This window comes from Zootoca vivipara, chromosome 12 (assembly GCF_965207765.1).
Source record: "Zootoca vivipara chromosome 12, rZooViv2.hap1.1, whole genome shotgun sequence".
In the NCBI taxonomy this organism is placed as follows: Eukaryota; Metazoa; Chordata; class Lepidosauria; order Squamata; family Lacertidae; genus Zootoca; species Zootoca vivipara.
This window is the reverse complement of record NC_142595.1, coordinates 25,564,754-25,592,132: the sequence shown is the minus strand read 5'-3', so window position 1 is coordinate 25,592,132 and position 27,379 is coordinate 25,564,754. Positions and strand designations below refer to the sequence as shown.

Genomic DNA, 27,379 nt, shown 5'->3' with positions numbered 1-27,379 from the left:
TGGTAAGTAAGCAAGGAAGCTTGGGGTTTAAACCAGGTTCTGGAGCATTGGACCAACAAGCTTCCATTTTAGTTATGGCACAAAAACATACCTAAGCAGACCTTACTATAAGACAGCGTGACTGGTTTTCTGCTTGCAAAGAAAACCATGACCCTGTGAATGGCTGCTTCTATATTTTCTATTAACTGGGGAGAAAGTGTTAAAAAAACAACACACAAGTGTTTTTTTAAAAATAATAATCTGATTTTTTATTGAAAGTTTTCAACATACAATACAATAAAAACCAAACTAATCTAAATAAAAAAATAGAGAAGAAAACAAGAAAGTAAGAAATAAAAGAAAAATAGGAGGGGGGATTAAAATACAGAGCCCTTTATCAGGGGTTGATCTGAACCCTTATCTCATAATATGGGATGGGCCATCCCATCTCTCACCTGGGAGCTTCCTTTTTTTCTCAAACCTCCCAGCCTGGGAGTTCTTCCACTTCCCTGCCTCTCACGCAGGATCCTTCATCAGTCATCTTCCTGTATTAGTTAAAAGTTTTGTTGCCCTGGCAGCCTGTTCCGATAAGATAGTTCTTCAAGAGATTACTGCTTACTCCAAAATCAGGGTGCTCTCGCTGAACCTTCTGTTTCTTTCATCAGGAGAACGTGGAATCGGTTGCATCGGGACTCCCACTTCTGGAATGGATCCACAGGGGATCACGCTTTGATATCCAGAGGCCAGGGAAAGGTAGGAGATCCCTTGCCATTTTTCCTTCCAGGCCTACGGCTCAAAGATCGGCTCCCTTTCAACTGAAACGTGCTTCGGCAATACCTTTCAAACTCTGCCCGTAGCTGACGACTTGTACAATAAGGTTTTTACACTCTAAAAGGGAGAATATTCACGAAGTAGTGATTTAATGAACAGTGTTTTCATGCAGTTTAAAATTTATATATATTGATCACAAATATATATTTTGAGAGTCGGTGAGCATCTCGAGGGCACTAAGCACAGTCAATCCTCTCTTGGTTGTTTTTCACTTTAGGGTACCTGCAGAGAGAGAGAGAGAGAGAGAGAGAGAGAGAGAGAGAGAGAGAGAGAGAGAGGTGAGAATGTTCTCGGGAGAATATTCTTGAGAATGAGAATATTCTCTGCTAGAAAATTCTCCGGAGAATATTCTCCACAAACTGTAAATTCTAATGTAAGAACCAGTTTTACAACCCACATTTTAAAAATCTAGTAAATAATAAGTCAAGGTGTGATATTGCTAGTGTAAGTAATGGATAATGTTTGGTTTTTTTTTTATCCAGTTACATTCCTAGGCATTGTGTCATTCACCATTGGCAGTTCTGAAATGTGAGCTACAGAAAACATTTTTTAAAAAAAAGCTTTTAAAATGCTATTCATTTAATTTGATGAACATTTGAATTCATATGTATATCAATTATATGTAATAGCCTTTTTTCCATTTTGGTGTGACCTTTTTCTTAGCAATTCTATACCCTTGGTCATACAGTGTGATTTCTTTTACAGAAAGTAGCTTTAATGCTTTATACACTTAAAGTACCCAGGCCTATACAATTATGTGTAATACAGTCATACCTTGGTTTAAGTACGCTTTGGTTTGAGTACTTTCAGTTTTAAGTACTCTGCGGACCCGTCTGGAACGGATTAATCCACTTTCCATTACTTTCAATGGGAAAGTTCGCTTCAGGTTAAGTACAGGCTTCCAGACCCAATTGTGTACGTAAACCAAGGTACCACTGTAACATGTGAGGTGGCCTTGATTTAAACAGTTGATGTTTCTTTATTTTTATTTCTTGTGACAATTTGTCAGGTATAATTTAAATACTGTATGTTGTGTGTTTCCTTACTTGTCTAAGCAGATACAGTGGTACCTCTACTTACGAATAACTCTACTTACGAATGTTTCTACTTACGAATGGAGCTCTGTGCGCCATCTTGGATGCGGTTTAGATAGGATTTTTTCTACTTATGAATTTTTAGATAGGGTTGCTTCGATGTAGGATTTTTTTCTCCCAATGCATTCCTATGGGATTCGACTTGCAATTTTTTCGACTTACGAATGTGCGTTCGGAACGCATTAAATTCGTAAGTAGAGGTACCACTGTAGTATTTTGCATTTCTGATATTATGTAACTTGTCATTACTGATTATTTGTGTTATATTTTATGGAAATAATAGCATTTATTTTAAACTTTATATTGATTTTATTAGTGTAGCACTGAAAATACTGTACCATGTAGATATTAAAGAACGTACTCGTGTAGCAGAGCTGAGTTTTATATATATATATTATATTCCTTTTACATTAAAAGCTACATTTCATACATACACAGCATAATTAGAATTCGAACTTGGTGGTAAATATACGGTTAGTGGTAGGCTTAGTGATTAACGTGAGTCATTCACATTGAATTTTCAATTTCAAGTTTGGTGCAGAAAATCAAAAGAATGTGAATTCACAGCATTGCCCCATTGAATAAAAGTATCTGTACAGTTTTTGGTTGCCATCTGAACAAGTTTACCCATGAATAAACATGTATATTGAGTGACTAATTATATCATTTTCGATGCATTAAAATTATATCATTTTAGATGCATTAAAATTATATCATTTTCGATGCATTAAAATTATATCATTTTAGATGCATTAAAATTATATCATTTTCAATGCATTAAAATTACATCATTTTCAATGCATTAAAATTACATCATTTTCAATGCATTAAAATTATATCATTTTCAATGCATTAAAATGAATATTCCTCTATTTTAAATGAAAATTCTCTAATATTCTCATTAATTGAGAATATTCTCCAAAAGATTATTCTCGAGAATTTAACATCACTACACACACTGATATTCCCAAGTCTGCTGATAGCCTTCCTTTTGTGCATGGCTGTTTCTGCTTTGGCTCCATAAGCAGTGGCACCAATTAAACCGGAATGAGAATACAGTGGTACCTTGGTTCTCAAACTTAATCCGTTCCAGAAGTTACAAAACCAAAGCGTTCCAAAACCAAGGCGTGCTTTCCCATAGAAAGTAATGCAAAATGGATTAATCCATTCCAGACTTTTAAAAACAACCCTTAAAACAGCGATTTAACATGAATTTTACTATCTAACGAGACCATTGACCCATAAAATGAAAGCAATAATCAATGTAATGCAGTCACACAATCAATCAACCAATCAATCAGTAGCTGAACTGGGTTCCACATAGTCACAAAAACAAAACAAAAAGCCGCAAAAACACAAAATAAATAGCAAAACCAGACAAACCTCAGTGTAACACTCAAATCGGAAGCGTAATACTCAAAACAGAGCACGTTCGACTTCCAAAAAAAGTTTGCAAACCAGAACACTTACTTCCGGGTTTTACAGTGTTTGGGTTTCAAGTTATTGTGAGTACCAAGGCGTTTGAGAACCAAGGCACCACTATACAGTCATATCTCGACATCTGAATGCTTCGACTTCCGAAGGTTTTGACTTCTGAAGTCGACAACCCCCGGAAGTCCTTTCATTGTGCGCTGTTGGCGCATGCGCAGAAGCATGAAATCATGCTTTGAGCATGCGCCGTAGCAGCACTTCGACATCCGAAAACCTCGACTTACGAAGACGGCCGCGGAACGGATCGTCTTCGTAAGTCGAGGTACCACTGTATAGTAGAATGGGTCTACTAGTGGAGGAGAAGCAATGCCAGCAAGTTTCACTAGAGGATGCTGGTGGACACAGTCAGGATATTTGCTTAAGAATGGCTGTATTCTGGTCCGAGGTTATAAGGTGCTGGGTAAATCCTGATGGATGTGAATATGCCGTTGAATTGCGTTCCGGTGTTCTTTAGCACAGCTGGTTAATGAGGGCACTTTAAAAGTGGCGAAGCAATTGCTGCTCCAGTACTGGCAAGAAATAACTTTCAAGTTGTGCAATGAACTTAGAACCTTACCAAGTTGGGACATGCGAAAAAGTGGCTTTTTGCAAACAGCAGTCAGAAGGGAAATATTTAGACATCTCAATTCCATATATGGACTTGTTTGTGTTATTCTGTATCCCTATTCCCTCCTCTCTTTCCTCTGTCAAATTTTTAAAAAAGTGTTTGTATTGTTTTTACGATTATTATTATTTTTATATATATATAAAAAGAATGGGACAATTTTCTGGTATAGATTTAAGTAACAAGTAACTACTACCACAGCTTTTATTGAATTGTGAAAGCTGTTGGATTCCGACTAAATCGGACACAGTACAGGAAAACGATGTTTGAAACTGATCGGATTAGTATGCTTAAAGCAGCAATCCACTGCAGTAAACCTTCACAGATTCCCTGGGGTCCTGTTTTTGCACAGGATCCAGGCGGGAGAAGAGATTGCAGCAGGCAGGCCTTTTGGAAGACTTCGATTGGCGTGTTAAATATGATGGCTAAGGTCAATAAATCTGAACTGTGAGTTCAATGTGCCCCCGGGGAGACTTTGGAGTTGTATTTTTGTCAGATTCACAAACTCTATGGCAAACCTCTGTTGGGTTTGTTATATTCTGCTATTCAAAGGACAAAAAAAGGGGGAGGGAAATCCTTCTTTGTAAACACAAACAGGGCTGCCATACACCCAGAATTTCCTAGCCGGACTTAGCCAGAATACAGCAGTCGGAAACCGTGTCTAGGAAAATCCGGACGTATGGCAACCCATGTTGGAAGTCTAGATTTTGCTGAATTTCCTAAAGAGTAGTTCAAAAACTTTGCAAAAGAAAATGGCAACCCTAACACAAGCTACATTTTTGTTTTTCTTGGCTGTAACCGATCGATCTGAAATGAAGTGTGTGTGCTGGCCTATCCTGAACACTGCCTCCCCCTCCCCCCTTTTTTCTTTTTTTCTTTTTTGCACAGATTTCCACGTCAGCACTGGAGCTGGAAATTCTGCCTTTTACTTGGCACAGAATATTTCTGCAAAGTCAAAGGCATTGCTTCCAGCCAACCCCATTCCTGTGCTGGAGTGCAGGGGGTTGGCAATGCTGATTGTGTATGTGTTTGGGTGTGGGAATGTACATCCAAGTGTGTGCACGAGCCGGAGGTGGTGATGTCTTTCTGTAAGACTGTGTGTGGTCCGTAAGTCTAGGGTGTGGGTGCATGTGAGCATCAAACAGCCCAGGACCCAGTGCATGGGGAGTTGGCTGGAAAAGGAATAGATGTCTCACTGTCCTTGTGCATACCTGACCTATCCAATCCCCCTGTCCTCTGTGCTGCTTCTCTCTCTCTCTCTCCCTCCCTCCCTCCCTCCCTCTTCCCTTCCACTCATGACATCACCCAGATGCATAATGATTTATAAACAAAGATTAAGAAACAGAGAGGAATTAAAAATTCAGTTACGCAAAGTAATATAAAATAAATAGATATTAAATAAATGTTAAAAGCAAAACAGAATATACTCTCATAAAACAGTCACATAAATCTCGACATTAAAGTGCAAAGTTTCAGCTGATTCTAATAAAATACAGATTATTCAATCATCAGCTATTTTATATAAAAAAAGTTACTTTGTAGATTAAAGGAATAATAGATTAATAAATGCCAAGGCCGGAGGACAATTTCATAAGGGTAACTGGAAAATTTCCATCCATAATCAAGTGTGGAATACTCGGAATCAATCAGGCAGCTTTGGGAATTACCAGTTATAACTTGATCCATGGTTTTAGAGATTCTGACACCCTCTGGTCTAGCACCTGGAAGATTGCTACTAAACACCCCCCTGAAACCAATCAATGAAGTTCAGTTTGGGTGGTGCCTTTGTGTAAAAACCCAAAGTGGTTCTGGAGTTTTGCTCACGTAGGGGATGGGAGCCCACCACTTGCAAACAGACTCCAGGGTTTTCCTTCCAGCCTGTGAAATCGATGCAGATGTCATTACCCTTGTACGAAGTGTTTTGTGTGGTCGTTTTAAGTAAATATGAAACGGTCACATAATTGTCCAACTATCTAGGATCTAAATGCATGCATGAAGGCAGAAAGCACTGCTGTCCTGCTTCTAACCACCATGTAGATTGTTGTGTGAAATTTGATGATGTGTCATACGGGTCGAGGGATCCAGCTGCTTTTGACATGTCCAACTACATTGGAATGGAGGGTAACTAAGAGGAGGAATTGAGGTGCAATCACACTCCCCCTCCACATTTGCAGTCTGCAGCAGGACTAGGGAACCTTTGCCTGCTGGCCTCATCCAGCCTGCCAGTCCTCTCAGTTCAGTCCACCAGACTCTCTCCAAGACACAGTCAGCATTGTCTCTGCTCCGGCTATTAGGTTGATGTAGCAAAGCTCACTACTGCCGGACAGTTTAGCTTCTGTACTGGCCACTGAGGAATTTAAGCCACTTCTTCCACAGCCAATATGGAAACTGACTGGGCTGGTGAAACAAAGCCAGTGCACTCTGTTTTGTCAGCCCTATCAGGTAACGCTTTCAGCTTCCTAGTGAAAAAGGGATCCTCACCATATAGGAAAGCATGGAAGTAAATTGAGCTGTGTGCGTATAAGAGAGGTGTGTGTGTATATGTTAATAGGGTGTGCATGTGTGTTTCTGTTATGTGTGCTTAGGAGAGAATGGTACGTGCCTGTACACTACTGGTAGGTGGCCCCTGAACATAGAATCGTAGAGTTGGAAGGGATCCCAAAGGTCCTCTAGTCCAACCCCCTGCAATGCAGGAATCTCAGCTAAAGCATCCATGACAGAGGCCCATCCAACCTCTGCTTAAAAACCTCCAAGGAAAGAGAGTTCACCACCTCCCAAAGGAGACTCTCGAAAAGCTCTTACTGTGAGAAAGTTCCCCCCCCCCGAATATTTAGTTGGAATCTCCTTTCTTGTAACTTGAAGCCATTGCTTTGAGTCCTACCCTCCAGAGCAGGAGAAAACAAGCTTGTTCCCTCTTCCATGTGACAGCTCTTGAGATTTTTGAAGATGGCTCTCATAGCTCTACTCTTTTCCGGGCTAAACATACCCAGCTCTTTCAACCGTTCCTCATAAGGCTTGTTCTCCAGATCACACTTACTGTATGTGTTAGGAAATAACACATGAAAAGGGCAGCAGACAGTGTGGGAAGTTTTTGCTTCTATCTAGGTATACATCCAGGCAACCTCCCACCTGTAGGAAGAGCTCTGTCACTTGTTATTTCTGCATATTTAGATTTGGACACCACTCGATGGAGTCGATAGCATCAACGGATTGCCAAAGTTCTTATGAGGTTCAGCCTTTCCTGGTCTCCCATACCAGTGGTAAACCTTTTCTCAATGTGTCTGGTACACCCTGCCACTGAAATCTGCTACATGACTGTGCTTCTCTTTTCATGGAACATTCATTTCTCATCTACTGCAATCTGAGCTAGAAGAAAATTGTAAAATGAGGCCAATCATTTTTCACTTCATAGATTTCCAGATAATTTTCACGTGGCTCATTTAGTCACTTTCCTTTCTCACTCCCAATTTTCTCACCAGAGCAAAGTTCCTTCTGATATAATTTCCTGAATTAACCTAAGGATTATTTCCTGTGTAGCTGTATTCTTCTCCCCTGCCTGCTTTCTAACTTTTTCCCTTTTGGCAAGGCATCCTTAGATGTGTTCTTCGCCTTCTCCTCTTCTCTGGGTGCTTTCCAGATTGTTTGTTCCCCGGGCTCTGATTCTTTCCAGAAGGACTTTGGGACTGTGTTGTGCTATCCACATTCTGGCCTGAAAGTTCCCATGTCACTTCTGTCACTTCTGGACCAGCTCTGTTTACATGCAGCCATGCTAGTTTCTCCACAGAGTCGCCAGAGGCTGGATGGTCCCTGGCAGATACATTTAAAGATCTTTAAAAACTGGCTTTTGATGACATCCCCTAATAAATGTATTCAATTGTTGCTGTTCATTTGCTAATTGCAGTTCCGTAACTGTTTTCATGTAAAAATAAAGGTTTAATAATAGTTATTAATAAGTTAAACAATATATTGCAGTTTTATATTCCAGGGAGGTTCAGCAGGCACCTTCATTATACACTTTTAGGCGTGAGATAAAAACTTTCCTCTTCAACCCAGCCTTTGGCTGATTGACATCTAATGTCCTTTCAGATACGTTGAGGGAGAGGGGTTTATTGGTTTGCTTTTGTTCTCGTTGTTATTATGCATTTTGTGTTTTTCGTATTGTAATTTTATGTCGTGAACTGCCCTGAGATCTACGGATGAAGAGCAGTATTCAAACTTAAATAATAATAATAATAATAATAATAATAATAATAATAATAATAATAATTTCCCCATGTCATTGGTGCCTGCATGCACTATGACCACTGATTCCTCCTTAGCACTACTGTATCTACCAGGCTATGTACCAGTAGGTGATGTGCAACAACCGCAATCTTCATGCCAGGTAGGCAGTGCACCCTGCCCATCAAAATCCCAACTATCTACCTTCTTGCTGTTCAAATCGTCCACAACCAAAAATCTTTCCATCCTACCCCACAGAAGTATCCTCTGCATGAGACCATAGCTTTTCAGCTCCCAAGGAATGTTTCCCTCGGGAGGGAATGTTTCCCTCTTCCTCAGATCAATGTTCTTTCCCCGCAAGACCCTCCTTCCTCCTTGACAGCAGGGGAGCTGTCATCATGGAAGTGTCACACAGCTGCGCGGACTTCCGGTGAGGGTGCCCTGAGAGCGAGTCACGAAAACTTGGAGCTCCGTTGAGCCCAACTAATTGGAAGGATAGTGGCGTTTAGAGAGGGGGTATTTAGCGTCAAAGACCCCCCCCCCAGAACGACGAAAGCACGGGGGTTTCATCAGAAAATAAGAAAAGCGGCGAGAGGGACGGAACTCCGCGGCCGGCACTAACAGTGGAGGCAGCGGAGAGGAGTCCAGCTTTTAACTACGGACGCCATTATCGCGACGCCGAAGACTTGCCCGGTAAGCGCCCGGAGCTCACCGACTTAGAAATTAATTAAAAGGCCCCCCCCCCCCGTGAAGAACGGAGGTTTAAAAATCTGTGAGTGAGTGAAAGGAGGAGTTTAGCAGCATTGAAAGCGCTGCCCAAGATCGGATAGAGAAGCGCCGGGGGGGGGGAGAAGGAAGGTCGGCGAAACACTGTATCATCGGCTGGAGAGCGGCCGCAACAACAGCTTGTGGTTAAAGAGCGATTAGAGAGAAAGTATCACTATTTGAGCTACAAAAAGACTGAGTGCTGAGTGTTATATGGAGCTTTTAAAACGCAGACAGAGAGACTGAGAGACTGAGGGACGCGGAGACCGCGCTATCCGACCCGCGCTATCCGATTGGACTAGACGGTGATTTGTGACTTGTTACGGTGTCTATGAAGAGGGGAAGGGAGGTGAGGAGGTGGTGGGACTAGGTAACAGCTTCGTGAAAAGAAAGACGTGGTGAAGAGAAGGGAATAGGCGAAGAGGGGAGAAGGAGGTGGTTTAGAAGAAATCTGAGGAAAATGGCGATTTTTTGTTCTTGCCAAGCTGCCTGAGCAAACTTCCGTCATCTTTAAGGAAGTGGAAGAACTTTGAGAATTGGGAAGGAGTGACATCTAGTGGCTAAACAACCTATCGACACCCCGGTTTCTCACCACGCTCTGAGCTTGTACTTTTGTGACCTTCAATACCCCCAGAGGGAAGCAACGCAGTCCTAGACCCCCCCAATCCTGAACTTTGAAATTTGTTGAGTTTGAATGCCTCTGTCTTAAACCTCAGCTTAAAACCAATGGCACACTAGAGGCCCCACTGAGGAGACTCCCACAAAGGAAGGACTGGGGCTCAGTTGAAAACATCACGGAGAATTTGAGGAAACATAGGACATCTGTGCAAGGGAATTTCAAAAGTGGGAAGAGACGTAGGATCATGGGATCCAAAACCAGAGCAGCGACGGTGGCTGGAAGACGCCAATCTCTTGCGAATGATAACGACCCGCTAGGAGATGTCAAGGAATTGATGACAGAGATGAACAAAACCTTAATTGTTGAAATAAATAAGACCTTAAATGAAAAACTAGATTCCGTAGAGAGCAAACTGGAAAACAATTCCAAGGTAATCTCCGAATTGACGGGCCAAATTAAAGAGCTTTTTGGCAAAAGTAAGGAAATGGAGAAAGCTGTGAAAGAGTTGAATGTCAAAGTTAATAATCAAGAGGATAATATAAGCAAACTGACAACGGAGAGTAGAGATCTGAAAAAAACCCAAGAACGAAATGAGAAAGAGAGAAGGGATCTGATAAGAATGCAGGAGGAATTGGCAGACCAGCTTGCCTTAGTAGAGATGAGGCAGAAAGAACTGATTTTGAGATTAAGAGGCGTACCGGAAAGACAAGGAGAAAGGATCGAGGAGAAATTAGTTAAAGAATTGGCAGAATGGCTACGTGTCAAAGAGGACGACCTGATGCTGGACGTTGACAAAGTTTATCGAGTAAGAGGTGATCGATCCAAGAAATTTAAAGGTCCCGGGGACTGCCTGGTATTCTTAAACTCTGGACTGCTAAAAGACAAAATTCTCCAGAGAAAGAAACAGGAATCTCTGGTGATAGAGGGCAAGACTATTGCTATTTTTAAAGAAATTCCAAAGAGGTTTAGACTCAAAAGACAAAAGTATAAAAGACTGACAGACGCCCTAACAACGAAGGGAATTTGGTATGTGTGGGAGTTTCCCGAAGGTCTCACATTTACATTTAAAGATAGAAGGAAAACAATAAAGAGTGTGGAAGACGCAGAAATTTTTTTGGAGAGAGCAGGAAAGGAACTTGTGGGTGGGGGAGAAGGAGGAGAGGAAGAGAATTGAAAACGTAACAAGTCACTAAGATCTGATTTTATGTGAAGCACCGCATACCTATTGAGGCGGTGATGAGATGAATATAATTATCAGTAGTAGAAGTCTTTGTAGTGATTTTCCTTATATTTCTTCTTATTAAGATAATAAAATTTGGTTATATCAAGAAGAAAGAGATAATCTTTTAAGAGGAATAAATACACGTACATACAGGTACGTGTACACTTAATCTTACATAATAACAGTAATAATAACATCTATAATATAATTATGGAACTAAATATTGTGTCGTGGAATATTAATGGGCTAAATTCCAAGCGAAAAAGAAACAGAGTAGAACATATATTAAAAAAAGGGAATTGGAATGTGATCTGTTTACAAGAAACGCATGTTGTAAAAAAGCATGAAAGGGTCTTAAAGAACGAACGACTGGGGTTGGAGTATATATCGGCCGATAAGAGAAAGAAAAAGAGGGGAGTAGTGACGTATGTAAAGGGGAATCTAAAGTCAGAAAAAGTATTCCAGGATGAAGAAGGAAGGGTGGTAGGGGTACGTATCTACACACCCAAAGGGAAAGTAATGGTGATAAACATATATGCGCCAAATGGATGTAAATCTGGCTTTTTTCGGAAAATTGAACAAATACTAAATGAAGTGATTGATGGGGATGAAATAATTTTGACAGGGGATTTTAATGGTGTTGTAATGCCCAACATAGACAGAACAAGTGATACTAGAAAAGGAGGTAAGCTGCCTAAGATCTTCTTCCAGATAATTGACAACTATGAGTTAAGTGATATATGGAGGCTTAAACATCCAATGGAGAGGAAATTTACGTATTATTCTGAGGCTAAGAAATCAGCCTCTAGGATAGATTTGATTTGGATCTCCACTGACCTATCAACATTAGTTAAGAAATGTGAGATAATGCCTAAATCAGTAACCGACCACAACCCGATAATGTTAAAGATTAAAGAAGAAAGGAGAAATACTAAAAGATGGAGAATGGATGATAGGATATTGAGTGATGAGATCTTTGTCCAAAAGTTAAAAGAATTGGTTAAAGAATTTTTCCAAATTAATATAACGCCAGAGATAGATATAACATCGGTATGGGATGCCAGCAAAGCCTTTATCCGAGGGTTGTATATACAGCAGAAAAGCAGATATAGAAGGGATAAACAGGAAAAATTAGAGAAGCTGAAAAAAGAGATAGAAATGAAAGAGAAAGATTTGGGGAAAAATCCGAAAGACAGTACCTTAATGACACAGGTGAAAATCCTACAAAATAATCTGAAGCAATTAATGGATGAGGAAATAGAGAATAGGATCTTGTGGGCAAAACAAAGATCCTTTGAATTAGGGAATAGATCAGGCAAGTTATTGGCCTGGCAGTTAAGGAAGAGACGAAGCGAACAACAAATTACAGCAATAAAGGATGGGGGAAGGATTAAAACCAACCCAGAGGAAATCCAAGATTGTTTTGTGAAATATTATAGTAAATTGTATAAGGGGGAAGGCATCAGTAAAAAGAAATTGGAGAAATATCTTGACAAATTTAATGGAGTCAAATTAAGTATGGAGGAATTGGAGAAATTAAACGAACCAATCTCGTACCAAGAAATAGATGAGGAGATAAATAAACTTAAGCTGGGAAAATCACCAGGTACGGATGGTTTGTCGGGGAAACATTATAAAGTGTTGCAAAACGAACTTAGAGAAGTGTATAAAGTAATGGTAAATGAGATATTAGAGGGAGGAAGGTTCCCCAAGACGTGGCAGGATACATTTATCACCCTGATCCCTAAAGATAAAGAGAAAAGAGAAGAATTAGGGAATTATAGACCAATTTCGTTGCTGAATATTGATTATAAATTATACGCGGGAATTTTGGCAAATAGGATCAAAGGTGTCTTGAATAGAGTGATAGGCAAAGAGCAACAAGGATTTTTACCCCAAAGAAAGATGTCTAGCAATATCAGAGTGCTGTTAGATATATTCGAATATGTAGATTGGAGCCCTAGTAAGAAAACAGCTTTTGTATTCTTGGACGCCGAAAAGGCCTTTGACAACTTGGCATGGGAATTTATGAAAGAGGCGTTAAGAAAATTGGGAATTATGGGCAGATTTATGGAGGGAATAGGCTGATTATCAACGGGGATGTTACAAGAGAGTTTGAAATATCCAAGGCGACGAGGCAGGGATGCCCACTGTCCCCGTTGTTGTTTATATGGGCAATGGAATTTTTGATGAAAGATATTCTAATGGACAAAGATCTCAAGGGTATAGTGGTCGGGAAAAGCGAGTTTAAAGTGCGAGCATTCGCTGATGATTTAATAATAATGTTGGAGGACCCGGTGGAGACCCTACCTAAATTGAAACAAAAACTATTGGATTACGGGAAGGTAGCGGGATTAAAAGTTAATAATCAGAAAACCAAATTGATGATCAAAAATATAAGGAAGGCGGAGGAAGGAAAAATACAAAGGATTAGCGATTGGGAGATAGTGAAAAAAATCAAATATTTGGGAATTATCATATCTAATAATAATGTGGATTTATTTGATAATAATTATGCTAAGATTTCGAGAAAAATAAAAGAGGATTTGGAGAATTGGAAGGGGCTAAATTTAACATTCGCAGGAAGGATCGCCGCAATCAAAATGATGGTATTACCAAAATTGATATTTTTATTCCAAATGCTGCCGATAAAAATTAAAAAAGACACATTTGAGACGTGGAAGAAAGATCTAAACAATTTTATTTGGCAAGGTAAGAAAGCGAGAGTTCAATTTAGGATATTAACGGATGCAAAAGAAAGGGGTGGTTGGGGAGTCCCAAATTTGAAATTGTATTATGCGGCATCCTGCTTGTGTTGGATGAGAGAATGGTTCCTGTTGGATGACTTAGAACTACTCAAACTGGAGGGCTTCAGGAACATCGGAGGTTGGCATGCACACCTATTAAAAGAAAAGAGGGGAGAATATTCATCATTTACTAATCATGTCTTCAAGAAACCCCTATTTGATATATGGGAAGAATTTAGAAATTTGCTAGAACCTAAAGTCCCCTGGTGGATTTCACCGCTAGAAATGTCAGCGACAAGCAAAGAACCTAAAGGGGGTAACTGGCCAACGTATAAAGAATTGATCAGGAAAATTAATAATCAGTATGAGCTTAAACCATATAATCAGATCAACCAATATTGTCAAAGCTGGCTACATTACCTCCAAGTGCAATCCATATTTAGGAAACACAAAGCAGTAGGATTTGAGGAAAAGGGATCAAAATTGCAGGAAACCCTATTAGAAAATCAGGGGAAACAATTGGCAAAAATGTATAAATTCTTACTTGAGTGGGAAATGAAAGATGAGCTAGTTAAACATGCAATGATAAAATGGGCTCAAGATATAGGGAGGGTAATTTACGTAGAACAATGGGAAAAATTATGGAGGAATGATATAAATTTTTCAGCGTGCATGGCAATAAGGGAAAATATATGGAAGATGGCATTTAGATGGCACCTGACACCAGTTAAATTAGCTAAAGTTTATAGAAATGAACAAAATAAATGTTGGAAGTGTAAAGAGAAATTGGGTGATTTTTATCATTGCTGGTGGGGGTGCAATAAGATTAGTAACTATTGGTCAGATATATATGAAGAACTGAAAAAATGCTTAGATACACATTTGAAAAAAAGCCAGAGATCTTGCTGCTGAGCATGATCCCGGAGGACATACCGAGGGATAGAAGGAATATTCTCCTCTATGCATGCACAGCAGCCAGAGCGCTGATCGCCCAAAATTGGAAAGGAGATAGGATCCCAACCATACAGGAGTGGTATATAAAGTTAGCAGAATATATGACCCTAGCGAAATTAACCGCCTTAATTAGAAAGATACCCAAACAAAAAGTAAAAGAAGAGTGGAAATATATAGAAGATTACTTTCATAAACAAAAGATAAGCACAAAGTTGGTGATATGCTTAGATTAAGAGGCACAAGTTGATAAGAAATAAAGAAATGGGAAAAAGGAAAATTAGTTAAATGTATGAAAAGAAGGAGAAGCCTAACTGAATTTAATTACGAAATGAAACCGGTTATAAGTGTTTGGAAGTCAAATCTTATTTTGCACTGTTTCTCTTAACTATTTTTACCAATTCTTTCCCTGTTTATTTATCTTTCCCCCCCTCTCTTCCCTTTTCCCTTCTATCCCACTCCATTCCTCCCCCCTCCCCCCATACCGACTTACCTTAGATACTTTCCTTGCTCGTCTTTCTTCTTTCTCTCTATTTTCCTTTCTTCCTGGTTCCTTACATTCAAGGCTTGGAGCACTTAAATTCTTAAGTTTGTTTAGTTATGTCAATTATAATTTTTGAATTGTTGTTAAGTGTCTTTTTTTAATATGTATTTTCTTTTCTGTACTTCTTCGAAATTTTAATATGCAATAAAGATTTTTGTAAAAAAAAAAAAGGAAGTGTCACACAGCTGCAACATCCCTGAAGCTCATTGCACCTCCACAACATCTGTCGAACAAGGGGATAGTCGTCGTAGGTGGAAAGACCCTGTGAGGAACCGGAGTCAAGCATAGATCAGCATTGAAAAAACCAACAACCCCAAAAACGGTGTCAGTGCAGTTAACTCTTTATTCAAAGAAATAATCATAGTCATATGACTGATCCTTTTATCCATGTTGTTTTTAATTGTATATTGCATGTACTGTATTCTGTTGCTATGGCTGTCAGCTATGCAAATAAAGCTGATTGATTGATTGATTATTCAAAGAAACCCAAATAGCACAGTAATCCCAGCTTCTTGGGATAAAAGCAATGACAAACCTAGACAGCATCTTAAAAAGCAGAGGCATCACCTTGCCGACAGAGGTCTGTATAGTTAAAGCAATGGTTTTCCCAGTAGTGATGTATGGAAGTGAGAGCTGGACCATAAAGAAGGCTGATCGCCGAAGAATTGATGCTTTTGAATTATGGTGTTGGAGGAGACTCTTGAGAGTCCCATGAACTGCAAGAAGATCAAACCTATCCATTCTGAAGGAAATCAGCCCTGAGTGCTCACTGGAAGGACAGCTCCTGAAGCTGAGGCTCCAATACTTTGGCCACCTCATGAGAAGAAAAGACTCTTTCTTCTGTGTCCAGAACTGTGTCCAGTTCTGGGCACCACAGTTCAAGAAGGATACTGATAAGCTGGAACGTGTCCAGAAGAGGGCAACCAAAATGGTCAAAGGCCTGGAAACGATGCCTTATGAGGAACGGCTTAGGGAGCTGGGTATGTTTAGCCTGGAGAAGAGAAGGTTAAGGGGTGATATGATAACCATGTTCAAATATATAAAAGGATGTCATATAGAGGAGGGAGAAAGGTTGTTTTCTGCTGCTCCAGAGAAGCGGACACGGAGCAATGGATTCAAACTTCAAGAAAGAAGATTCCACCTAAACATTAGGAAGAACTTCCTGACAGTAAGAGCTGTTCGGCAGTGGAATTTGCTGCCAAGGAGTGTGGTGGAGTCTCCTTCTTTGGAGGTCTTTAAGCAGAGGCTTGACAGCCATCTGTCAGGAATGCTTTGATGGTGTTTCCTGCTTGGCAGGGGGTTGGACTGGATGGCCCTTGTGGTCTCTTCCAACTCTATGATTCTATGATTCTATGACTCCCTGGAAAAGACCCTGATGTTGGAGAAGGGGACAACAGAGGACGAGATGGTTGGACAGTGTTCTAGAAGCTACTAACATGAGTTTGACCAAACTGTGGGAGGCAGTGGAAGAAAGGAGTGCCTGGCGTGCTCTGGTCCATGGGGTCACGAAGAGTTGGACATGACTAAACGACGAGAATCATAGAGTTGGAAGAGACCACAAGGGCCATCCAGTGCAACTCCCTGCCAAGCAGGAAACGCCATCAAAGCATTCCCGACATATGGCCGTCAAGCCTCCACTTAAAGACCTCCAAAGAAGGAGACTCCACCACTAAACAACAACAACAAAAGTGATGCCAGTAACTCTTCCCAGTAGGTCTTGCTCCAATGAAGCATTTGCGAGGACTGACGGTTCCTACCACTCGCTAAGGCTCCTTTCCCAAGCAGGTCGCAAACGGCATCTGTACACAACCAATCTCTGCTCTTTTCATTTCTTTGCGTGTTCTAGGAGACCAGAGGGGAGGGGAGCTGGTTGCAGCAGGAGGGGGAGACTCCCTGGATTCCTCAGCAGCCTGTCTCAGCTCTGCCTCTTGCCCAGCTTCCTCTCCAGCTCCGGAGCCTGAACTGCTCTCCGCCACAGCCTCTTCCTGCTCACTAAACCCGGTTGCCCTTCTAGCTTCTGACACCTCCCCCCCTCCTGAGTCTTCTCCCTCTGACCACTCGTTGTCATCCCACCACCAATCCCCTGGCTCTGAGCCTTCTTCCCCTGGGGGTTCCCTTGGGGGTTCCCCAACTGGCGCCTCCCACCACTTCTCTGCATCTGGCCAGCCCACGACAACACCCCTGGTCGCATTCTACTTGCATAATTGTTTTTGTAGTCCAAGTTGTTTGAGAGCTTGGGGTTTCTTTAGGTCAAGGAAAGGAGGGGCAGGGTGGTGTGCCCTGGCTTCCTCCTCCTACAGCGGAACTCACACGCCTGCTCAGTCCTGCTTAGTATATTATTGTTTTTTTAGTCCTGTGCTGCTGTATGTAGCATGAAGTGGTAGACCTGAGGTGGTTGCCGTCATGGGATTTGTCCCTGTGGAAGGTTATATACATCAAGGCACTGATCAGCAGCCGGCAGGCCAGCTCGAAATGTGATCTTTCCTTCTCCAGCCTCTGCTCCCTGCCCCCATTCCATCTCTACTCTCCCGAAGCTGTCAAGTCTGGTTTTATCAGGCTTACGAGCAACACCAGATGCCCTTCCCTTGCTAGCTGGCAGGGTTTGAGGTGGCGTGGAATATTGTCATGGCCTGATTTTTTTTTTTTTTTTAAGAACAAGACGAAGGCAAGAGTATTGGAGGGAAGGGAGAGGGAAAAGTTTGGCAAAGTTAAACATCAAACTCTGCATGCTGGGACCGGGGGCGGGGGGGGGGGCGAATTGTAGGCTTGGTGCACCTGCCGTCGCACGGTCGATTCCGGTCTGGGTTTTGTGTATGTGTGTGTGTGTTTTGACTGGCTGTGATGTCAAGAGAAGGAGGCGTGGCCGTTTCGGAGGCAGGTAGATAAAGGATTCACTAAACAGGATCCCCCAGTTCTGAGAGTCGAGGCTGCAGCGGAAACTCAAATCACCAGGGCCAGGTAAGCAGGCTCCCTTTTCTTTCTGCCTCTTTCTGCAGGCTGCACTTCCTCCTCCCGCTGGGAGTTGGAAAGGGTCACACTGAGGATAACAACTTTGGGAGGGGGAGATGAAATGATTTGAGGCATCTATAGCTTGATCCTGAGTAGATGTACTAAGAGCTTATTCTTAAGTGGCGCTTCCAACCGGTATGTGTATTGTGTGTATTGTGTATTGTGAGATTTCCACAACGTCCCCATCTCTTTCTTTGTTCCTGCCTGTTTTGGTTTTGACTTCTTTCTTAATTATTACCTACGGTCTATCATACTAATTTTGAAGCTGATCGCTCTACTCCCACCCCCAATGTTTATGGCAACTTCTGTGTTTTTGTCTCAGTATAGCCAGAGATTGCCTGTTCTGAGTTTCTATCTATCTATCTATCTATCTATCTATCTATCTATCTATCTATCTATCTATCTATCTATCTATCTATCTATCTATCTGTGTTTCTGGCTCTTTTGACTTTTATTTTTTTTAAAAAAATATTCCCGTTTCACTTGTATCTGTCTGTTCGTTAGAATTGAGTCCTCTTCCTGTTTCCAACTTTACCTTGAAGCAGAAATGAAAAGAGGACCTGTCCTGAACAAAAGGAAATGATTGGGAAATCACAGTATAATATGTTTCCATGTTTCTGTTTTCTGGGTTGTTGTTTTTTTTTAAAAAAAAAGTGGGGGGGACAGACAATTCCTAGAGCTGAAGCTGGGGCAAATTGTGAGCGAGATTGCAAACTATACAACGGGAATAACTCCCGGTCTTCAGCAACTGGTTTCACTGGAGAGTCACTTTCGTGTTTTTATATAGACAAATCTGTGGAGCAGGAGGAGGCTTTATTTGTAGCAATTGTGTATGGTACGCAACCAAATGTCAAGAAACAGTGTACCTAAAGCGCAGTAACAGTGTACTTCTGATTACCAGTTGCTGGGGTTGTGGGTAGAATGAGTAAGCAACAAGGAGATGGTTATTGCCTTCATGCCCTCCATGTAGATTTCCTGGAGGTGTTTGGGTGGACACCAAAACAGGATGCTGGACTTGAGACTCAGCTATATTAGTAAAAAACAAAACAAAAAACCAGCGCTTTGAATGCGTTATAAACATGCAAGACCAGATGGCGCTGGAGAGCAAAAAAAAACCTTTGTGATTTTACATAGTGGTTTTTTTTCTCTTTTGTTATAACACCTTAATTTCTGACATATTTATAGTGTGGTGTCTCCCCCCTCCCCCCTGGGTGGATACTTGGTCTAATGAAGCAGAGCTTGTCTTTCATAAGGGCATACAGTGGTACCTCTACTTACGAATAACTCTACTTACGAATGTTTCTACTTACGAATGGAGCTCCGTCCGCCATCTTGGATGTGGTTTAGATAGGATTTTTTCTACTTACGAATTTTTAGATAGGGTTGCTTCGACTTACGAGTTTTTTCTCCCAATGCATTCCTATGGGATTCGACGTACAATTTTTTTCGACTTACGAATGTGCATTCGGAACACATTAAATTCGTAAGTAGAGGTACCACTGTATTGGGAAGAGAGGCCCGGGAGCAAGTTCACCCTCAAAAGGGGGCCGCCACTACTTGGTCCCCATGGTTGCAGATGTTGTCCCCTAAATAGACATGCACTTGCTTCTAAATTGCCAGCTGGGAGCAGGATAGTACCCTTCATGAGGCTAGATATGGCCACCTTGCTTAGCTTAAATACTCCCCCCCCCAATGCGTTTGTATGTGTGACTAGTCCAGGGGTGATGGAGGTCAGATGCAACCCCTCCAGGCCTTTTTGTCCAGCCCCTATAATGCTCCTTAGGCCACACAGCAAGCCATACAGGCCTTGCTGTCAACCGTCTTGAAGTGCTTTTGTCTGGTTGACGTGTCTTTAAGCTGCAAGGATGCCTCTTTATTGACTGTTTAGAGAGGATGGAGAGGTGTTTGCAGGTGTGAGTGTGTGGGTGTGAACGAACCTCTGTCTTTCGCATGGCTGTAGTACAACCTGCTCTGCAGAGAAAAGGCACATCCATTTCTTGCTTTACCCGCTTTTGTCTCAGACTCTGCCCACCACTAGTATGTGGCCCAAGGAAGGTTCCCTATTAGACGATATAGCCCCTCATCTAAAAAAGGTTTCCCACGCCTCAGCTAGCTAGATGGAGCGCATGGAATAAATAAGATTCTTGATTTGGCTGCGCATAAGCAGTGCCGGATTTCGAAAGCACGTCAAAGTGCAAGTAGATAAATCGGTACCGCTCCGGCGGTGTTTCCGTGCGCTGCTCTGGTACGCCAGAAGCGGCTTAGAATCATAAAATCATAGAGTTGGAAGAGACCACAAGGGCCATCCAGTCCAACCCCCTGTCAAGCAAGAAACACCATCAAAGCATTCTTGACATATGCCTGTCAAGCCTCTGCTTAAAGACCTCCAAAGAAGAAAACTCCACCACACTCCTTGGTAGCAAACTCCACTGCCGAACAGCTCTTACTGTCAGGAAGTTCTTCCTAATGTTGGAATCTTAGGTGGAATCTTCTTTCTTGTAGTTTGAATCCTTTGCTCCGGTGTCCGCTTCTCTGGAGCAGCAGAAAACAACCTTTCTCCCTCCTCTATATGACATCCTTTTATATATTTGAACTTGGCTATCATATCACCCCTTAACCTTCTCTTCTCCAGGCTAAACATACCCGGCTTAGTCATGCTGGACACATGACCCGGAAGCTATACGCCAAGGGAAGCTCCCTTGGCCAATAACGCGAGATGAGCGCCGCAACCCCAGAGTCCGTCACGACTGGATCTAATGGTCAGGGGTCCCTTTACCTTTACCTTTTTAAACAAGCTATAGCTTAGGGCCCCACTCTCTTGCCCCCCCCAATATACTTCTTCTCAATTGTATTTTATTACAGTGGTACCTCTAAGGGACCCAGGTGGCGCTGTGGTTAAACCACTGAGCCTAGGGCTTGCTGATCAGAAGGTCGGCGGTTCGACCTCTACTTACGAATAACTCTACTTATGAATGTTTCTACTTACGAATGGAGCTCCGTCCGCCATCTTGGATGCTGTTTAGATAGGATTTTTTCTACTTACGAATTTTTAAATAGGTTGCTTCGACTTACGAATTTTTTCTCCCGATGCATTCCTATGGGATTTGACTTACAATTTTTTTTGACTTACGAATGTGCGTTCGGAACGCATTAAATTCGTAAGTAGAGGTACCACTGTATTAATATACTTCTTAATTGTATTTCAGTTCAACAATTACTTTGATAGAATACATATTTTGTTATGTGCAAATAGCTTTAGATACCTATTAGGTCCATAAATTACCATATAGCATATATTCAACACAAAAAACCACGGCAATTTGTTGTTGACAAAGGACAGCTGGACATAGAAAGGGCCCCATTACCTTCAGTAGCTTAGGGGCCTCATCAAACCTAAATCCGGCCCTGCACAGGTGAATTAGCCACCCTTTGCCACTCTGTTATAGGCATTGGCAGATTCAAGGGTGGCAGGAACTACTACTTTTAAAATTCCCTCCTTTTTTTTTTTTTTTACTACAACGCCAGTCGAAGCCAGGTGCAAAATGGTGGCAGAGAGCCAATTGCAGGCAGCACCCCAGGAGCCATAGAGTGGAATGATCTGCATATATATGCACATAACCCAAAATAATAATAGTAATAGTAATCTACATCTGAGTTACTGCAGGTCAAGAATTCTACCAACTTCATTTGGTGGGGTTGGTGGGAAGAATAAATAGAAGGCTTTTTGTTGCCGTTAAACAATCAGGAACTTGAAGCCCTTGCTGATCTCCGTCTGCCAACACTTGTTGCATTGAGTAGACGCTCAACAATCAGGATGGTGGATAAAGAGCTGATAACAAGGTAGCCTTTTTTTCATGCAGGAAGGCAGAGGAGATGTCAAAGAAATGACAGCTTATAAGGGAATGAGGGTCTTCAATCCCAATTCATGGTTGGGAGCATGTAAGGAGTGGGGGGAGGGGGAATAGCTACGATCTACATTACCCAATCCGGACCAAGAGGCATGTGTGATCTTGCATGTATTGCCACCTGAGAGCCTACATGGTCGAATTCAGATATGGTGCATGGAAGCGGGGTGGGGAGCAGACTACCAGAGTTGAGATTCTTTTGTTTATCACCCTGGGTGGCGGGGCATGTGACAGGCCGACATGGATTTATATATAGGGTGTGATACAATTTCAAGTTCGGTTCCAAGATTCCCTGTTGGCCTGATTTTGCCCGCAGATTGCAGCCTGTGGTTTGGCTGTCCTTGCTTCTTAAGGCCCAAGCAAGTGTAACGCATAAACACAACTAACCAGATCCCACCTGCTTCCTCCCCTCCCCCATTCCTTTCCAGAGAAGATCCATCAGCAGAGGTGGAGGTGATTTGAGAGCAAAAGAGCCGCTTCTTCATTCCAGATCCCCTCACTATCACACACTCCCCGTGCTTTCCTTCCTAACTGGGGATCCAAACCAGTGTAGGGTTGCCGGATCTGAGGATTTGCCCAGCATTGTAGGGTTCTATCCCCACCCCTCCCAGGGGTGGAGTTAAATTTCAAAGCGAGAAGCCAAAAATAAGGATTAATATTCGTTATTTTTTACACGGCCCTCTAACGAAAGTTCCTTGGGTGGCTTCCAACGTAAACAATAATCTCATTACCATTAAAGAAAACGAAACCCCAACAGCAACAACATCAAAATAACCAATTAAAGCGGAAAGGGAGATAAAGGTGCAGGACCAGATCAATTGAAAGAGAGAGCAGAGGGGTGTGTGTGTGTGTGTGTGTGTGTGTGTGTGTACACACATACACACATATACACACACAGAATCAAAAAACACGATATGTTATAGCATGCTTTAAAAGGCCTGGAACACCTGGCCACAGAAATACATTAAAGTAGGTGCCAGGCAGGCCTTTTGGGGGATGGTATTTCAGAGCTGAGAGGCCGCTTCAGAAAAGTCCCTTTCCCCAGTAGACAGCCACCGTACCTCATGGGAAGAGAGGGGATTTGGAGAACAATGTGGGGGCAAGCTGTCTTCCATTGAGCCCATTTCCATTTTAAAGTTTAAACCTCACACCCTCTTTCGAATATATTCACCCAGACCTCTTTCTGCGCAGGAGAGGGAGTGACTGAAAGGAAAGCAGGCCTCATTCAAGGGGGCATAATATATATTTTAAGACCCTTTGGAAAGGGGCTGATGATCTTGCCCTGAATAAACACTTACTCAAATGAATCACCAAGTGCTTCTTGGCTCCTCACTCGACTCCAGAAGGCGGCAACCCCAAAACTCCACACACCACATCTCAGATGCTGAGCACCAGAAGACCCGGCAGCCTGGCACATTAGAAGCATGCACTTTTAGCCCTCGTGTGTGTGTGGGGGGGGGGGGAGAGGTCAAGGCGGCATGATTTGGAGAAGAGCAGCAGTAAGTGTGGCGAGTTGTTCACTCTCTCCCAATCTACCCGTTCTTTGTTCCCCCTCTCATAGCGGCTCATCTCTTTCTCTCGCACACAAACCCTACCTTTTGAAAAGGCCTTTTCCATGTTCTTACACACATTTCTGTGTAATGCTTCGGGCCTTAGGGCGGAACGGCATGTTCCTTTGGCGAGTGTGTGTCCCCAAAGCAGTTTAGGAGGCATTTGTGCAAGAGGGCCAGCTGGCAGAATGGGTCTGTTTGACCCTCTCCAAATGCCCCTTTGCACAAAGAGCACAGAGGTGGGCGAGGCTGGAAGGGGGGCATGTTTACTGAAGAAGCAACGCCTCTCCTGGCTGCAAATCCTTCCCTTGCAAATGCTCCCACAGTAGCTCTGTGGGGCAAAACATGGGTCGACTGTGCTCCTTAAACGGTGCAAATTCTGCCTTAATCTTAGATGCACGAGGACCGGTTTTCCTTCGGTGACGAAGGAATCGCCCAGACGCAGAGGCATTCTCGCCTACGTTTTGACCGAACGTGGTTGCCAGGATCCAGCCTGTGGGCTGCCAGTTGGCCGCTGGCCAGTTTTAGAAGGACACGGTGATGATTGGGAGAGGTACAGAGTGTTCAGTTAATAAAAGAAAACCCAGGTGGAACCCAGCCTCCTGCCGTCAAGTTTAATTAGTTAAGACAGAGCACGTAGCAGATTGATCTGAAGTCGCTGAGGACTGCCTGACAAAGGAGGCCGTTCTTTCCGAAGTGGTTCCCGAGTGGTTGGCCTCTGCCGTGGCCTTGTAAGCTGTCTGTCATGTTGGGGTTGGGTTAAACTTTAAACATATTAACTGGAGCATTGACTTGGAAGGGTATCTGGATTCTTTAGCAGAGGTATATTAAAGAGAGAGAGAGAGAGAGAGAGAGAGAGAGAGAGAGAGAGACCGTAAAAATTGCAAGCTTGTAAAATTGCCATTAAGATAGGTTCCAGTGTGGGTTTGTAAAATCATTTTGGAACTGATTTTTTTTTAAAAAAATTGATTTAAAGATTATGGCTTTTGATACACAAGGTTCCAGTGTTAATTCCTGTCCCCTCTGCCTGAGTTAGCAACACTTGCCTCAAGGGAGCAATCCCGGAGTAGGGAGCTGTGCAGTTATGGGGCAACCAACAAGGACGCTTCTCTGTGCGTCCTTGGCGTTTGAGCTGGGCAAGGCCCAACCAGCAGCGTATGCACACAGTTGCTCTTAAAGGTTGTGTTGCCCAGCTCTGAGGCGTGTGAGTCCTGAGCCATGAAGGGCCTCGTAGGTCAAAGCCACTTTCTGTTACTTCTGCCCTGCCAAAGGCCCTTGCGGCCTTGGGATTTCAAACCTGTCCTCTCGAAATCCGTTGGGCTGGTTTTAAAACTACCGATAAGGCATTCTGTTGCTTCTTTATAATGCTGTGTTTATTGTGGTAATGACTTTTAGATGAATAATACAGTGGTAGTGATGGTTGTTGCCCTCCCATTGAACTCGTTTGCGTTTTATTAGAAATGCCATTAAGAAAAAAACAATAGGGAATTGATCATAGCCTTGTTAGTATAGCCAGAATCGAAGCGCCATCTAAATGGAAGACCAGCAGTTGTTCCCTTTAACCCTAGATCAGTTTAAAGCCCACCTCAGCCAGGAAGCTCTTTTGGCTAAACTCGGGCCGATAACTGTCTCTCGGCCCAGCTTATTTTACAGTTCATGGCTACACACGGACGTGGGTGGCGCTGTGGTCTGAATCTCTTGGGCTTGCCAATCGGAAGGTTGGTGGTTCGAATCCCTGCGACGGGGTGAGCTCCCGTTGCTCTCTCCCAGCTCCTGCCAAGCTAGCAGTTCAAAAGCACATCAGTCTGTGCTAAATAGGTACCGCGGTGGGAAGGTAAACAGCATTTCCGTACGCTCTGGCTTCCGCCACGGTGTTCCATTGCGCCAGAAGTAGTTTAGTGATGCTGGCCACATGACCTGGAAAGCTGTCTGTGGACAAACGCCGGCTCCCTTGGTCTGAAGAGCGAGATGAGCGCCGCAACCCCATAGTCGCCTTTGACTGGACTTAACCATCCAGGGGTCCTTTACCTTTAGCAGTCAATGGGGCTCCCAGGTAAGCAGGGTAGGGTTGTGAGTTCAAGTGTCTTCAAAGTCCATGACACCTTTGGTAAAGGCTGTTCTCCAACTGGAGCTCTCGCAGGCCAGTGTTTCCCAATTGTCTGTGTTTATTTGCCTTGAGACAGTCTTTAAACCTCTTTTGTTGACCACCAGCATTACGCTTTCCATTTTTAAGTTCGGAATAGAGTAGTTGCTTTGGAAGACGATCATCAGGCATCCGCACAACATGACCAGTCCAATGAAGTTGATGTTGAAGAATCATTGCTTCAACACTGGTGATCTTTGATTCATCCAGTACACTGATATTAGTTTCTCTATCTTCCCAAGTGATGTGTATACATCACATACAATATGGCTGAATATTTATTTTCCGCTCCCAGTACCCAAAATCTTAGTAACGTGGTTTTGTTGTGATTCACCCACGCTAAGATTAAGTTGCTGTCCCGACGGTAGTCCTTAAAAACGTATTGCCCTGGAGATCACGTTGTGACTGCACCCTTGAAAAGGTGTCATCAGCTCCAGCCACCGCATAGGAGCACTCCAAAGGACATCCCCTTTTCTCCTGTCCTGAGCAATTAGTAAAGCCCTGGAATCTTTGCATGAGACAAAGTCCCCACCCCCCACATGGCTGGAGGGGGGGGGAGAGGCTGCTGACCTGAGATGCGTTAGTGTGCTGGAAAGGAAAACATGCCACATGGACACATACGCAGAGGAAAGATCACAAATAATAAATGAATGATTAAGCTTCACAATCAATGGTCAACCTCATTTTCCAAACCAGACGTTTTGAAGAGCTGCTTTCTGCAGGTGTCTCGGTGCACCCTGCGCTGAATACGTGCACCTGGGCAGGGCTTTCTTTCATCTGGAACGCACTGGAACTCCGTTCCAGCACCTCGCAGGTGTGCGCCATTGCCATCCTAAGAGAACAAGGGAGGCATTCCTGGCGAGCCCCGGCACCTCTTTTTCTATAAAAACAGCACTGCACTTAGGTAGAGACTGCTTTCATCCAGACTTGCAATTAATCCAACAAAGATTAGTGGCCAGCATTGCTTTTTAAAGTAGCCTGCGTGTACACACATACCTGCAATAGCAATTTGCGGCTTAAAAGAAAGGGAGGAGGAAGTGAACTTGTGTCGGGTTGCCATATCTCAAAAAGTGAAAGGAAAACCAGGAGACCCCAAAAGTTGTTGAGCTTTTTTTTCTTTACAAAAATGCAATTGAGTTGCCTAAGATCCAGGACGAAGCGCCACCTTTCGGAACACGCCCGGATGTCAATTCCGCCTTTGAAATCCAGGTAATGTCTGGGAAAATCCAGGCGCATAGCAGCCCTAACTTGTATAAAGTCCCCCTGCATGGTTGGCCATAGGCAGTTCTTGCCTCCCTATAGGCCAGGCACCCCCAAACTGCGGCCCTCCAGATGTTTTGGCCTACAACTCCCATGATCCCTAGCTAATAGGATCAGTGGTCAGGGATGATGGAAATTGTAGTCCAAAACATCTGGAGGGCCGAAGTTTGGGGAAACCTGCTATAGGCATTTGCTAGTAGCTATTTTGAATGTCCACTCCAATCAGAAAGTGGAGCAAGAGTTAGGAAGGCCTGGAAAGGCAACGCAGCATTGATGCCTGCATAATCCACAGGTTTAGCCAGGAAGGCCTTTTTGCCACATTCCATCGCCAGGGATGTTGACTCTGGCAAGGTTTCTGTGTGGGCGGCAGCTTCCTGCCTTCCCACTGTGATAAGCTTATGGTATGGAGACAATGCGGCCCAGTCCTTGGAAGCAAATACTAAT

At 42.9% G+C, this 27,379-nt stretch overlaps 1 protein-coding gene across 7 annotated transcripts in view; it reads left to right on the top strand.

Moving 5' to 3' along the window:
- Positions 1 to 27,379, top strand: part of GRB7 (growth factor receptor bound protein 7) — an 86,124-nt gene that overhangs the window by 11,637 nt on the left and 47,108 nt on the right. For 2 of the 7 annotated variants that reach the window (XM_035136641.3, XM_035136634.3), the window contains one exon: positions 645 to 732. The exons of 1 other annotated variant lie outside the window; for it this stretch is intronic. Coding sequence is in view for 2 of the 6 variants with exons in the window: in XM_035136634.3 (XP_034992525.1) it covers positions 645 to 732 (88 nt within the window). In the remaining 4 variants the exon portion in view is untranslated. Of the gene's footprint in view, positions 1 to 644; positions 733 to 17,645; positions 18,027 to 18,055; positions 18,213 to 23,926; positions 24,086 to 24,109; positions 24,264 to 27,379 lie in introns of those variants that run through there. 4 more of the 7 variants (XM_035136640.3, XM_035136642.3, XM_088655478.1 and 1 more) reach the window with 4 other exon arrangements.